We start from the raw sequence: 16119 nt of genomic DNA, 5'->3' as shown, positions 1-16119 counted from the left end.
GCAGGCTGAATAAAGGACTCATAATTTGGACAGTTTCTCATAGCATGAGTTTTATTGCTGGGTTAGATATAACAGATACAGTTCAGTGGCATTCAGTACATTTACATTGCTGTGCAAGGATCCCTCACCATAACTTTTTCTTCCACCCCAATTTAATGAAATTAAACCGTACTGATTAAACAGTAACTTTCCATTCTCCTCTTCCTTTATTTCCTGGCAATTACTTCTAAATGTTATTTTACAGCAAAAAAAAATGTTGGCTTTTACACTGGATTAAGAACCAAAAATTATAATTATGTGAAAGAGAAGAAGGGAGACAGAGGCCAATTTGGAACCAGCTGTGCAGTACTTAGAAGATTCTGGGAGTGTGCTCTGTGTGTGTGTGTATATATGTGTGTGTGTGTGTGTGTGTGTCTTTAAAAGATTCCCCACTTCCCCGCCCTCCTCCTTACAGTGTGTCACTGTGTTTCTCTGACCTCAGGTTTCCTCCGTCCCCAAGACTAGCTAGCATGGCCAACTTTCTTTGTAGTCTTGCAAGCAGGTTTGTTGCCATGGAATCCATACTCTGAGAAGGATTGAGAAGCATAAAGGTAAAGGTAATCATTTGTTTATACTGTTGCTCTTCTTCTGGAAAAGCCTGACTGGTAGGATTCCTTTAAGAGCTCAGCCCCGAAGTGATTTATTCCATCACTTTACCTACTTGAAAAGCAAGACTCAGGGACACCTTGTGGAAGGGACGCCTGTTGGGCTCTATCTTCCTACAAATGTCTAATCCTAGAGCTAACGTCGTGAGCAATGGGACTCTCCCCAACCGCAAGAAACAGAGCAACACTTCTCAAGATGAAAAGCATACGAGTAATGGGGTAGTGAAAGAAAGACAGGTAAGACGCAATCTCCCCCTGCATGTTCTGAATGCCCTAAATGTATCGATGTTTCTTGTTGAAGCTGTTTGAAGTAGTCCCTACTTAAAGTTCTTTTGATGAATTGTTCTGTGTGTTTTGGATTCTCCCTTCAGCTAAATATGTTGATGTGCTTGGCTATCAGAAATGTTTAAGTGTGGAGAAAGAAGAGAAAGTGTGGAGAAATAAGAGAAGACACACGCAGACACACAGCCTTAGATTCTGTGAAACAGACTTGCCTCCTAGACTTTCGTTTTCTTTCAAGCAGTTGGGGCCAGGACTGTGAAAACACATCAGCTAAGTTTCAGTCCATCAGAGACTTGGCTGCGTTTGTGACGTTTTGAAAAGAAAAAGGAAATGAAAGTTAATTTTTCTGAGATGATGTGATGTAGGTGGCATTTTTCCATGCTACACATGAAATGCCTCACCAGTTGAAAGGCGAGTTCTTTTCAGTGTTCAGTGGAGCATTGTGATGCCCAAACCTTGATTGGAGGCTGGGTTTTTTGAAATTTGACATCACAGCCATTGCTTTCTAAAACTCTTCAGAAAATGTGACTCACTGTGACACTGTGCACAGAAACCCAAGCAGGATCTTTAACACAGACCTTTGGGTTTTTTCTCAATTTACATTTTCTTTTTCTGTTATTGCTCTGTAACAGAATTTTTTAGAAGATGTTCTAAGGAGGGAAAGAAATCAAGAAATTATCAGAAGAAGGAGCTGAGGTGTGTGTGAGTCTTGTAGAAAACCAGTTCCGCAATTCCCAGGTTGACCTGTGCTCTGCTCTGCCTGGGGCAAACCTGAGCAACCCACCAGGTAGCCTGGCATTGGGGAAATGAGCAGCTCCACAGGGAACTCCTGCGATCTTGCAGCACTCAGTTGTCTCAGGGACCCCACATCCAACCAGGGAGAGGTCAGATTGCTCCAAAACTGAGGCACTCATAGGACTGCCTCACTCAGGGAATTAAAGTTGTAAATCCTGTAGGAGAGGCACGAGGCACTTTGGAGCCTGGCTTGTTTGTAAAAAGGTGTGGTCCCCAAAGTGTAACACACACCCCCACCTATTCATTGTTCAAAAAGCCTCCACTGGTATCACTGTCCCAACTGTTGTTCCTCACCTCTAAAATGCGGATATCTCTCTGGTCACTCATTTATTTATCTCTGGATCATTCTGACCCTGAGAGTTTTCTTGAAAGCAGACACATTTTTAATGTTTGTTTTCCCTTCCCTTTATCTTGATTTGTAACCACACTCTTGCATTTAAGGTTAGATTCTCAGACACAAGGTTACAGCCACTCTTGAGTAAGAACAGAACCCAAGATCCTAAAGGCTTCTTACTAAGTGCTCCTATAAGCAGCTAGCATCCTTGGACATCAAGGCTTCCTTCCCTAGGAGCAACTGAGTCTAAGAATCACTGTTGTCTTCTCTGAAAGCTCTTTCAGAAGGGCCTTCCACAGCCTGTTGACTAAGATATATTTAGGCATTACTAAGTTGAAATTGGCTTCCACTGAGAGCCTCAATTATAACTTTAAAAATATTTTCCAGAAAGAATAAACCCTGCTGAGATCAGAGTGTCATAGAGCAAACAAGGGCCTATTTTCTCCTTCTGGTGTGAATGAAGTTGTCTTACACAATCCTCAGCCCCTAGCTTTACCTCATGGGCCCTTTAAAAAACTAGGTCTTGACCACAAACCTTGCCTGTTGTGCATAGCAATCCATAAAAGCATGCAGACATCTGAGGTCTTCTAGACATTTTCTGCCAGACCTACTGTCCTATGGCACACCATCTAAAAGCCTACCCCCTTCTCCAAAGATTCTCTCACCTCTTTTTGTCCTGCTTAGTCACAACCCCAGAGAAATAGTTCTCTTTTATATTTGGGGGGACCCTATAAGATTCTGCTGCCAGAGTGTTTACCAGCATAATAAACAATATAAAAATCACTGTTAGGCAGTTGCTTGGGAATCCTCCCCATGTTCCAAGGGGAGGGTCTCGTTTTGAATACCCTGACTTTGGCCAGACCTGTCCATTCTGGAAACTTTCTTGAGTGCTTTTCTGAAGCTTTTTGGAGGTTAATAATATTGCACAGATTTTTTTTCTCTAAACCCCATATACCATGAGGATGCAATAATGCTGGTTTTCATCACTGATTACTTGTTTCTTGTTTACTTCTAATATACTATGCTGCCATTCACTTCTAATAGAACACTATTGTCCTGAAGGGCTCATTCTCCCTCCTCATGCAGATGCACAGGGAAGACAGAAGAACCCTTAAGTCTTTAATCTATAAACATGATATTTCCTGCAATTTCCTTTTGACTTTTTTAGGCCAATAAAATTAATTTATAATTATTATTTACATAATTGCTTTTTAATTCACATCAATTATTTCTGACCTGGTAGCAAACTTTTATTAGGAAAGCCTGAACCTTGGGAGCCAAACCCTACATCTTCATTGTTCTTAATTCCGTGCGCCTTCGGAGTCATTTTTAATAGGACACAGTGTACATTTCCTTCTATCAAAATGGTCCTAAATGATACCAAAAAATTTTAGGTGATGTTTTCCCTACTCATTCCTTTCTGGGGAAACAAAAATCCTGAGGTTAGAGATGTTCTAATTCAATGTTTATGGAGATTTTAACCTGAGTGTTGTAACATTACCTAGCAGCAGATCCTACTAGCTAGTTGCTTTTTCTATCATCCATTCCTTTACCAATTCTTATTATGTGTGTTACTCTTGGTGCATATAAAAATAAATAAGATGTTTATAATTTATTTATTGAGAGGAAACATAATAAAATTGAAACAAAAACATTAAAAGTAAACAATAATACAAGGATTAAAGCTGTCATAATGTAGATATTATTTCAGAATGAGTAGAATAGATATAGAAATCATAAAGGAGGAAAAAAATAGCATCTATCAATGTTCTGCTATCTACTAGGTTAAGCATGTTATGTGGAAGTCTCCTGCACCTGTACAACAACCCCTTGAGGTCTCAGCATGATGTCCTTTGTAGAACTGAGTAAACTAAGTCATTAAGGAACTTATGCAGAATCACAGGGAACATAGCCAGGATTGGGGTGAAATTCATGTTGCTCTAAAGTCAGTTCCCTTTCCACACTTCTTGGGGAATCATAGCTTAGGAGGTCTGTGACAGATTTATAGAATCCAAAGGAGTCAGATCAAATTCTGAAGCATTAGAAATGACAAAGAAAATAAGGAGTTTATTTCTGGGGCCCTAATAAGGAAAAGAAGGGAAAGCAACTCTAGAGATGAATGTAGGCATTGCTAGTACAAAGGCATGGGAACAATCATAAAGCATTCCAGGAAGGAGGAAGAAAAATTGTACAAAGAATGTGAAGCACACAAGCTTGTAGTTCTGTTGAAAATTGAATTCAGTGAGGTTTCAAGGGAGAGAGAAAATGAGAGACAAATTACTGTGGCTGAACTGATAAGTAGGCTCTGGATGAAGGGAAAGGACTCAGATCCTTTCTAGTTCTAAAACCATTTCAGCTAAGCTTCCTATTGTCCCCTCCTTTCTATATCCTCTTCAGATCTGCAATGTACCCTTCTCTTATTGTACAAATTTCTCTGTAACTTATAGTTAGTTGCCTACAGTGGTATCTACCTGATAAGCTCTTATAAAAATCACTGTCTGGGCTGGGGATTTAGCTTAGTGGTTTTGCCGCCTGCTGCGCAAGCACAAGGACCCAAGTTTGATCCCCGGTACCAAAAAAACCCAAAAAACCCCACTGTCTGTGGGGTTCAATTAGGCAGCCCACTGACTGAAACAAAAGTTAATATTATCACCAATTATGAAGGAAATTTAGGAATTAGAAGAGTTTTGGAGAATCCTTTCATCTCACTTTAACATCCATTCCACAATCATCCCATAATATCTTTTCTCTCATTATTCCCATTTCCTTCAAACAATCTTCAGTATAACACCTTTTTTTATGAGCTCCCTTAGAAGACCCCATTTTTAATAGGAAAAAGCTTTTAATTAGAAAGGGAAAGATACTGCTAAAAGACTTTTAGACTTTTGCCTGAGGCACAGACAAAGATCAGGCCTAGCCACAATAGGAAAGGATTCCCTCTTAAGCAGCTGTGGGGGCAGGGAGAGTGGAGGACACACTCTGATGAAGAGGATCAGAGTAGCCTCAAAAGTCTCCATTTTTCTATGGGTTCTTATTGTAAACCATTCCTGTGGGTCAGGTGCTATAGCTCTGGAGATAGAAACATTCTCCTTCCATTTATAAGGATCCAGGAGTCTAAAGGATGAAAATAGACAAGTAAACAAGTAATCACATCATTTAATGGAAAGTCCTATAATAGATGCTGTAGTTACCTATTTCAATGTAACAATTGTCCCAAAATTCAGTGACTAAAAACAATAACTTTTGGATTGCTCAGGATTTCTATGGGCCGAGAATTCAGACAGGGCTTGGCAGAAATGATTTTTCTCTATTTGTGTGATATTTGTTGCAGATCAACTTGCCTGAGTATGTTAGCCAGTTTTCTGTTACTATAATGAAACACCTGAACTAGTTCACTTTATAAATAAAAGAGATTTACTTGGTTCACAGTTCTGGAAGTTCAAGGGCATAACACCAGTATAAATTCAGTTCTGATAAGCACTTAATGGCAGATCCCCAGTGGTAGAGTGCATGAGGAAGAAATCTCATTACCAGACAGGAAGCAAGAGTGATACCGATACCGATGTCTTGTGATACCCTCTGTAGAAATACCTTCAGTTGATCTAAGGACCTCCCACTAGGCCCCATGTCTTAAAAGTTCCATACTTTCTCCCAACTCAATCATCCTGGGAACCAAGTTTACAACATATGACCCCTTGGGGAGCAAACTCAAACCGTGTCCAAACCATGCTACTAAATATCTGAGATACTTAAGTGTGTAGGGTCTTGGCACTAGTTGTTGTCCAGAACACTTTGTGTCTTCTTTGCAAAGACATCCTCTCTATGTGGTCCCATTATTCTTCAGAGTATTCCAAACTTCCTTACAAGAGGTCTCTCTTCCAAGAAGTGACAATAGAAACTGCAAAGTGTCTTGTGTCACTTTGGCTACATTCTGCTGTTGAAGCCAATCACAGTTCAGCCTAAATGCAAAGGAAGGGGAAATAGACTCTAGCTCTCATTAAAGAGCTGTACGGTCAGACTGCAAAAGGTTGTGAAGAATTGGAAGGATTGTTCTGACCATCTTTGAAAATAGTCTATAACAACTGAAATATATAGACTGTGGTTGGGCAAACAGAAGAGGGAGCATCTGTCCTAGGCTGGGAAAGCAGAGAGTTCACTGAGAATAAAATTTGGCCCAATTTCTGAAAGCAGAATTGCCAAGCACAAGCATGGAAAGGCACTCCACAAAGGGAAAATCTCTTACAAAGATGCAAAATATCTAATCATTATGTGTTTGGACAATGGAAGATGGGCTAATGGGATTCATTTAAGATAATGGAGAAAAACAGGAAACAGGGCTTCAAAGTCAGCAGAGTACATTGTAAAATGCCTTCATCTTAGTTTATGTTCCCCAAAAAACAGACTCAGAGAAAAGAATTTGAATGTGAGAAATTATTGAGGAGGTAAACCCAAGAAGCACAAAGGAAGAAGGGTGAAGTGAAAAGGAAAGTTAGCAAATACATTTGCCAGCAGGTTGTCACCATGGCAGCTTGGGCTCAGATTTGTTGAAGACATGTGGGAAGCTATGTAGAACATTCCTCAAAGTTTTACCAACTGAGGCACAAGAAAACTGAAATTTATAACAACCAACCCCTTTTCCTTATCCCTTGAGATACTCCTACAGACATTAACCACACAACATTTTTCTTCTTCCAAAACTTGGATTGAATACGCTCCTGTGGCCAGAAAGAGGCTTCAAGCTATCTATAGGTGTTTGTGTTAGAAATTATTAGAATTCATGCAGGTTTGGATATACTACCAAGTATGTCTGCTATAACCATAGACATGTTTGAGTGATGGAGGTTTGAGAAGAGAATATGCAGGAAATATGGTTTTCTCAAATTATGTGAGTTTTATTTTTGATGATTTTTAGTACATGACTTATGGATTAGCTCTGGTCTACTGAGATAATCATCATAAAAGACTGGATTATGCTATTAAGCAGCATAAATAAAGTTTGAACACTGATCTTGGCAAAGAACTATATCTAGATGGAATATCATTGTCATAACTTGCCTCTATTACCCTCAAGCAAGATGAAAAAACAGGAACCACAAAAAACCTAGCAAATTTAACAAGATAAGAATATAAAACTCAATGTGGCAAAAGACATCATAAAGTATGATGAATAAAAGCCAATTCAAAAATATAATTAAAATAAAAACACCTTCAAATTTAAATTAGAAACACGAAGGACTTGGGAATAGATTTAAGAAATAAAGTGAAAATAAATATTAAAATATTATTGCAGAGGGGCAGGGGATTTAGCTCAGTGGTTGTGGCGCCTCCCTGTGAAGCTCAAGGTCCCGAGTTCAATCCCTGGTACCAAGAAACAAAAAACAGACAAAAACATATTACTGAGGAACAGAAATGAAGCTAGAAAAAGTAGAAATGCATGCAATATTTATACATAAGAAGACTCTGGATGAAAATGTCAATTCTCTTTATGACAGTTCATATATTTTATGTAGCCAAGTAAGTAAAACAACATATTTTAAGCCAGACAAATGACTTTAAAGTTTATATGGAAATATTAGCAAACAAGAATAAATAGAAAACATTTTTAAAAGAAGAAAATAGCATGGCCAATTAATAAGCCATGTTACACAGAATTAGAATAGTGTCTTTTTTTTAATGTATTAAATTCTTTCATTGGTATATTGTAAGTATACAAAACAATTACATTTCTCATTGGGAATTGTACCTTTACATAATGCATCTTGGTTCTTATTTTTTCCCCATTCCTAGCCCCCCCTTGATGCCCTCCACCCTTCCCTATTTACAAAGACTTTATTTCCATTTTTTCCATTTCTCATCATTTTTCCTTTCCCTTCTTTCCTTTCCCCTGTGCCTCCCACTACCCCTACCACTTTGGACCTTTTCTTCCTATTTTACATTATCGATTATTCATTCTAATCATTGGAACATTTTAGGTATACAATGACATTCATCATTGGAAATTTGCACCTTTACATAGTCTCTCTTGGTTCTTATTTTTCACCCTTGCCCAGCCCTCCCTTCAACCACTCCAGTCCTCCTTATTTACAAAGTTTTTGTTCCTATTTTTCCATTTTCTCATATTAATCCCATTCCCTTCTGTCCTTTCCCCTAGCCCTCCCACTTCCTTCCCCTTTGCCCCTTTTCTTCCTATTTCACATTACCTATTATACATTTACTCCATATTTACACTTTCAGTTTCTCACACCAGAGAAACTATTCAGTATTTACACATGTATGTCCTATTTATTTCACTTAAGAGTATCACCTCAATGTGTATCCACTTAGCTATAAATGTCTCTAATTTCTCATTTTCTATAGCTGAGTAGTACTCCATTTTATTTAAAAAAACCACATTTTCTTTATCCAGTCTCCAGTTGATGGGCATTTGGGCTGTTTCCAAGTTGTAGCTATTACAAACTGCGCTGCTATGAACATGGGTGCACATATATCACTGTGGTATGTTTCTTTTAATTCTTTGGGGAAGATCCCCAGCAGTGGAATAGCGGGGTCAAATGGGATTTCCAGTCCTAGTTTTTTGGTATCTCCATACTGATTTCCACAGTGCTTGCACCAGTCTACACTCCCACCAGCAGTGGAGCAGGGTTCCTCTTTCCCCACAGCCCCATCAGCATTTGTTATTGGTTGATTTCATGATAGCAGCCATTCTTTCTAGAGTGAAGTGGAATCTCAGTGTTGTTTTCATTTGCATCTCTCAAATGACCAGTGATGTTGAACTTTTTTTCATGTATTTATTTGCTATTTCTACTTCTTTGTCTGAGAAATGTCTGTTCATTTCAGATCCCCAATTTTGGATTGGGTCTTTAAATGTGGGAGGTCTGATCTTTTTAAGTCCTTTATAGATTCGAGATAGTAGACCTTTGTCTGAGGAAGAGCAGGTGAAGATTTTTTCCCATGTTGTGGGTTGTCTCTTCACACTGCTGGTAGTATCTCTTGCTGTGCAGAAGCCTTTTAATAAGAAGAGATCCCATTTGTTGATTGTTCATGCTAGTTCATGGGCAACTGAGGTTTTGTTCATAAAATCTTTTCTTACACCAATGTCTTCAAGGGTTCTACCTAACCTCTGTTCCAACTGGTTCAGAGTTTCTATTTTAATATTTAGATCTTTAATCCATTTTGATTTTAGTTTAGTGCACGGTGAGAGATACAGGTCTAGTTTTAATCTTTGTCAAGTTGAAGCCCAATTTTTCCAGCACCATTTATTAAAGAGGCTATCTTTCCTCCAGTGAGAGTGTTGGGCTCCTTTGTGGAAGATGAGATGGCTGAGTGTGTATGGCATTGTTTCTGCATCTTCTAATCTGTTCCACTGGTCCTCAAGTCTGTTTCTTTGCCAGTACCATGCTGTTTTTATCACAGTAGCTTTGTAGTCTAGTGGCAAGTTGGGGATTGTGATACCCCCTGCCATGTCTCTGTTACCTAGAATTGCTTTTGCTATTCTGAGTCTCTTCTTGTTCCAAATGAATTTTTGGATTGTTTTCTCAAAGTCTATGAAGTATGCTGCTGGGATCTCAATTGGAATTGCATTGAATCTATATAGCAGTTTTGGAAGTATGGTCATTTTCACTGTATTAATCCTTCCTACCCAGGAGCAGGGGATGTCTGTCCATTTTCTGATATCATCTTCAATCTCTCTTTTCAGAGTGCCATAGTTTTCAGAGAAGAGGTCTTTGATTCCTTTCATTAGGATGATTCCTAAGTATTTCAGTTTTCTGGATGCTATTGTGAAAGGAATTATTTGCCCTATTTCTGTCTCAGTGAGTCTGTCATTCATGTAGAGAAAAGCTACTGATTTTTGTGTGTTGACCTTGTCACCAGCTACTTGACTGAATTTGGTTATTAAGTCTAGAAGACTTTTGGTGGAGTTCTTGGGGTCTTCTATATAGAGTATCATGTCATCTGCAAATAATGACAATTTGACTTCTTCATTACCTATCTTTATTCCTTTTATTTCTTTCTCTTGTCTAATTGCCGTGGCTAATGTTTCCAGAACTATATTGAACAAGAGTGGTGATAGTGGACATCCTTGTCTTGTTCCTGATTTTAGTGTGAAGGCTTTCAGTTTTTGACCATTTAGTATGATATTGGCTGTTGGTTTTTCATAGATGGCTTCTATCAGTTTGAGGTAGAGACCATCTATTCCAATTTTTTGTAGAGTTTTTATCATAAATGCATGTTGGATTTTGTCAAATGCTTTTTCTGCTTCTATGGAGATAATCATATGGTTTTTGTCCTTGGCTCTATTGATATAGTGCATTACATTAATTGATTTTCATATATTGAACCATCTCTGCATCCCTGGGATGAATCCCACTTGATCAGGGTGTATGATCTTCTTGATGATCTTCTGCATTCTGTTTGCCATTATCTTATTAAGGATTTTTGCATCTATGTTCATTAGTGAGATTGGCCTATAGTTCTCTTTTTCAGTTGGGTCTCTCTCTGCTTTGGGGATCAAGGTGATGCTTGCTTCCAGGAATGAATTTGGGAGTATTGCTTCCCTTTCAATTTCACTGAAGAGTTGAAACAGTAGTGGCAGCAGTTCCTCTCTAAGTGTCTTGTAGAATTCAGCAGTGAAACCATCAGGGCCCGGGCTTTTCTTAGTTGATAAGTTTTAATTACATTTTCAATTTCTTTAGTTGATATTGGGTTGTTCAGAATTTTTAGGTCTTCTTCGTTCAACTTTGGTAATTCATATGTATCTAGGAATATGTCCATTTCTTCTGTGTTGTCCATCTTATTGGCATATAGGTTCTGGAAATAGGTATTGATGATCCTCTGGATTTCTGCTAGGTCTGTTGTAATTTCACCCTTTTCATTCCTAATTGCATGGGTTTGGTCCTTTTCTTTCCTTTTTCTGACAAGGTTGGCTAAAGGTTTGTCAATTTTGTTGATTCTTTCGAAGAACCAACTCTTGACTTCCTTGATTTTTTGTATCATTCTCTTAGTCTCCATTGCATTGATTTCTCCTCTGATCTTTATAATTTCCTCCCTTGTATGAGCTTTGGGGTTGTCCTGCTCTTCTTTTTCTAGAAGCTTGAGGTTTAGCATCAGGTTGTTTAATTGGGCTCATTCTGTTTTCCTAATATGTGTATTCACTGCTATGAATTTCCCTCATAAGACTGCTTTCATTGTGTCCCATAGAGTCCAATATGTTGTATTGTCATTGTCATTTAATTGAAGGAACTGTCTGATGTCTTCTTTAATTTCCTCTGTGACCCACTGATTATCCAGAAGTGTGTTGTTCAATTTCCACGTGTTTACGAAATTTTTTGAGTTTCTTTTGCTATGGATCTCCAATTTCATTGCACTATGGTCTGATAATATACAGGGGATAACTTCAATTCCTTTGCACTTACTTAAACATGTTCTATGTGTGAGTATGTGGTCTATTTCGGAGAATGACCCATTTGCAGCTGAGAAGAATGTGTATTCTGATTTTGTGGGGTGGAAGACTCTGTAAACATCTGTTAAGTTCATTTGTTCAAGAGTTCGATTGAGTTCTTGTAGTTCATACTTATTTTTAGTCTAGTTGATCTATCTATTTGTGACAGTGGGGTGTTGAGGTCCCCCACTACAATTGTATTAGTGCATATATGACTTTTCATGTCCATTACAATTTGTTTTATATAGTTGGGTGCACTAGTGTTTGGTGCATAGATATTTATGATTGTCATCTCTTCCTCTCGGATTCTTCTCTTTACAAGGATGTAGTGTCCTTCTTCATCTCTCTTAATCAGTGTTGGTTTGAAATCTACTTGATCTGCAAACAGGATAGCTACTTCTGCTTTTTTGGGGGTTCCTGTCACATGGAGTATCATTTTCCACCCTTTAACTTTCAGTCTATGAGTTTCCTTTTGAATTAAGTGTGTTTTTTGTATGCAGCATATTGTTGGATTTTGCTTCTTGACCCATTCTGCCAGTCTATTTCTTTTGATTGGTGAATTGAGACCATTAACATTGATGGTTATAACTGAAACGTATTGACTTGTCATTGCCATGACTTTTTCTTTTTGTTGGGTTCTCCCCATTTACATTTAATTTCTTGTCATGCCAGATGGGTTCATTCTGGTTTGCTCCCTGGGGTTGTGATCCTCAATGTCTGTTCCTAGGATATTGTGTAAAATTCTTTGGAGTGCTGATTTGGTATTCATGAAGTTCCTAAGGTGCTCTTTGTCATGAAAGTATCTTATTTCTCCACCCATTTTGAAAGATAGTTTTGCAGGGTACATCAATCTGGGTTGAAAGCTGTTTTCTTTTAGGGCTTGGAATGTGTCACTCCAAGCTCTTCTTGCCTTGATGGTTTGTGTTGAGAAGTCTGCTGTGATTCTTATGGGCTTTCCTTTGTGTGTGATTTGTTTCTTTTCTCTGACTGCTTGGAGAACTTTGTTCTTCTGTTGTGTTTCTGGAATCTTAACAGTTATATGTGTATGTGTAGATTTTTTTTGATCAAGGCTATTTGGAGTCCTATATGCCTCACTTATCTGTATGTCAAGCTCTTTTCTCCTGCTTGGGAAGTTTTCTGCCATTATTTCTGTGAAGAGATTTTTTATGTCATCTGCACCCTCTCCTGTTTCTTCATTGAGCCCAATCAGTCTTATGTTATTCTTCTTTGCATCATCTAGCAGCTGCTGGATTGATTTCTCATGTTCCCTTATAATTTTGAAGCAATTTTTCTTTTCCTGGTCATTAGTTGCAATCTTATCTTCTATATCTGAAATTCTGTCCTCACATTGGCTCATTCTGCTGTGTAGACTTTCAATGGAGTTTTTCATGTCCTGAAAATCTATTTGTATCTGTTTCATGGATTCCATTTGTTTCTTATGTTGGGATTCCATCATGTTCCTGAGCTCCTGTCTAGGTTTATTAATCATGTCTTGCACTAGGGGCACAATTTCTCCTGTTATCTGAGAAATTATTTCTGATTTCATTTTTTCCAGATCCCATTTTGTTGCCAGTTTAGTGGGTCCAGGTGGTTGAGTATCAGAATGGTCCATCTCATTTCCCTTTGTGGCTGCTGTAGGTGATCTGGCAGTCTGCTTTTGAGACTTATTTAAGTGTTTTCTCATTTTGACTGGGGCAGGGGGCTGTTAGCACCTTCACGGATTACCTCCTCTGAGCTGGGTGAGGTAGGACAGGGGCCGGGAGCAGCCGTAGGGATAGTGACCCAAAAGCCCTTTCCTGTGTGCTGGGAGCAGCGGGAGGGATGGTTGCCTGGAAGCCCCTTCCTCTGGACCAGGAGCTGTGGGATGGCGGCTTAGAAGCCCCTACCTCTGGGCCGGGAACAGAGGGACTCAGTACCTTGGTCTGGTGGTCTGGTGTCCTCTGCATCTTTGTAGTGTGGAACCAGGTGGCTGCCTGTCTGCAGCGGGGTGATTCGGTGTCTTCCGCATGACTCAGGACCTGGGTAGGGTGTGCACAGACCTTTCTGTGTGCAGCGAGCTGATTCGGCATATTCTGCTGACTGGGGACCTCGGTAGGGCTTGGTCAGACCTGCCTGTCTGCGGCGGGCTGATTCGGCGTGTTCTGTGCAACTCAGGACTTCGGTAGGGCATGGGCAGACCCGCCTGTCTGCAGTGGGGTGATTCGGCATCTTCTGTGTGACTCAGGACCTCGGTAGGGTGTGCACAGACCTTCTTGTGTGCAGCAGGCTGATTCGGCGTGTTCTGTGAGACTCAGGACCTCGGTAGGGCGTGCCTAGAATAGTTTTATATTAGCATACCAATAGATAAATATTACATACAATTGTTAAAATCAATTCACAAGATAGTAGAAAATATAGACATTTTAATAAAACATTGAAGAGCCATCACCTTACAACATTCCCATGAGATACTATTATTTAATTTGTTTTGGCAGTGAGGAAACAGAAAACTTTAGTAACTTAACCCAGGTCACCAACTTACAAGTATCACAACCAGGTTTGGAAATTAGGTTAGGATTGGGATTCATACTACAACCATATCTTTGTACTAGACTGCTTTGAAGCTTGTAAATTTTGTATAAGATGCATTTCGATGTGAAAATTTTGTCTCAGTATTTGTGTATGTTGTCAACATACAAGTTAGAACTTGTCAATTTCAATTGCCCTTTGATGCACTACCTTTTGCAGCTAAAACAATTTGTTAGGCACTCATCATTTTTGGTATTGCTTGAACCTCCCAGAACTGATTAACAGTGAGTACCAAGGTTCCACGTACTTCTACAGAGAAGAGGCCAAATTGACTCAGAATTAAAAGGCAGATTCACTGTGAGTTGAAGGTATTATAGGTTGTTTTGCTTGCTTGTTGGTTTTTTTTTCCTTCCTCTTCCTAGTGAAACTGAATTTATTTTCACAAATGATGCCAGGCTGTCACATACCAGGGCTTCCAATAAGCCACAATGTCCATTCATAGACACACTGTATCAGTGTCCTGGCCACCTCCCACAATTAAACAACTCTGAGTTAAAGAAAAATAGATACCATTGTAACTCTGAGTCATGTGGACTCAAGCAGCCCCAGATTCAGCTCAAGAGATAAAATTCCCTGCCACTTAGATTGCCTGGCTGCCTCTATCTTTCAGAAGCTTTCTGCAGAGCACATCCCCTCCTGGAATAGGCAGTTTACTTAGTACAACATTTCCTGGTAAACCTAAAATGTTTTTTAGACATGTTTGGGACATTTCCCATTTAGAGGTAGAATCTAACTCTACTTTCCTTGGATCTGAGCTTGATCTAATGACTTCTGTGGCCAATAAAATGTGACAGAGACGATCCGGGATTTCTAAGACTCAATTACAAGAAGCCTTGCAATCTGAATCCATTCCTCTTAGAATAGCCACTCTTGGAATTCAGCATACTTGGAGGCAGCCCCAGTGGCCCAAGGAGAACCCCAAGTAGAGGGAAAAAAAAGTATCCACACTGGATTCCCAGCAGAGAGGCAGCATCAACTTGCTGCCTGGCCTTGTCAAATGCTTTCCAAGTAGATCCCCAGACCTTGGGTCTGTGCTCAAACTGCTACTGCAGGTCTCAGCTGATCTTAGCCCAAATTACAGATTTCATTTTTTTCCTGAGCAAACAAATGATTGTTGTTTGAAGTTTGGTGATGGTTTATTAAGCAGAAATAGAAACTGAACACATGGATATCATATTTCTTTAAAATGCCTAGAAAACATACTTTGCAATTTCTTTTTCATAACCATTTTCAGTACTTACATTTACATTTTGCAGGAAGAGTTTGTTTTGGCCATCCATTTGTTTTCAATTTTTGGCAAAGATATCTTTCCCAAGGTTGTAAACTTTTGTTACATTTTGTTTTGTTTTCTTTAGCATAAGGCCTGCATGCTGAAATTCTTAACCTGGGGACAAATGTAAGATTAGTACAATGAATCCAGATATCACCAGTGTAACAAAGCACAATCATTTGAATACTGCCAAACTCAAAGCATAATTATTCAACCTAGAGAAGCCTCTGATTTATTACCTTTTTGATGAAGAAAGACCTGGCTCAAAAGACTGCATGTTCAAGTGTTACATTAATTAAAATAAAAGGCCTTTAAGTATATTTAATATATAAGATTCATGAATTAATTGTATCTATTTGTAAATTTTTCAAAATTTTTTTCGTCTTTGGAAACACTATTAGAGATAGAGTGAAGTTAACTACTTGCAAAAATCAACTACATTTATTTTTTTTTCCTTAAATTCTTTTATTGGTACATTTTGGGTATACAATACATTTACATTTATCATTGGGTGTTTGTACCTGTACATGACGTATCTTGGTTCTTATTTTTTCCCCATTACCTGTGCGCTCTTCACCCTCTCCACCCTTCCCTATTTACATACACTTCGTTTCCTTTTCTTTTTCTTTTCTCATAATTTTCCTTTCCCGTCTTTCCTTTGCCCTTCCCCTCCCACCACCCCTACCCCTTTGGACCTTTTCTTCCTATTTCAAATCATCAATTATTTATTTTAATCATTTTAATCCTTATTTATACTTTCAGTGTCTCACACTAGAGAAACTATTGG

The 16119-nt window shown here is 38.8% G+C and overlaps 1 protein-coding gene across 6 annotated transcripts in view; it reads left to right on the top strand.

Moving 5' to 3' along the window:
* Nucleotides 1-440: 440 nt before the first annotated feature.
* The window catches only part of Sptlc3 (serine palmitoyltransferase long chain base subunit 3), a 181604-nt gene continuing 165925 nt past the window's right edge, over nucleotides 441-16119 (top strand). For 2 of the 6 annotated variants that reach the window (XR_015442065.1, XM_087189057.1), the window contains exon 1: nucleotides 442-881. Coding sequence is in view for 2 of the 6 variants with exons in the window: in XM_087189057.1 (XP_087045183.1) it covers nucleotides 765-881 (117 nt within the window). In the remaining 4 variants the exon portion in view is untranslated. Of the gene's footprint in view, nucleotides 882-16119 lie in introns of all 6 variants that reach the window. The other 4 variants (XM_021255073.2, XM_021255072.2, XM_021255074.2 and 1 more) reach the window with 4 other exon arrangements.

The sequence above is a fragment of the Heterocephalus glaber genome, unplaced genomic scaffold, assembly GCF_053883595.1.
Source record: "Heterocephalus glaber isolate CG9 unplaced genomic scaffold, H.glaber_assembly_v1.0 deba00001532, whole genome shotgun sequence".
Lineage (NCBI taxonomy): Eukaryota > Metazoa > Chordata > Mammalia > Rodentia > Bathyergidae > Heterocephalus > Heterocephalus glaber.
The sequence above is the reverse complement of the archived record's forward strand: the minus strand, read 5'-3'. Positions and strand labels throughout refer to the sequence as shown.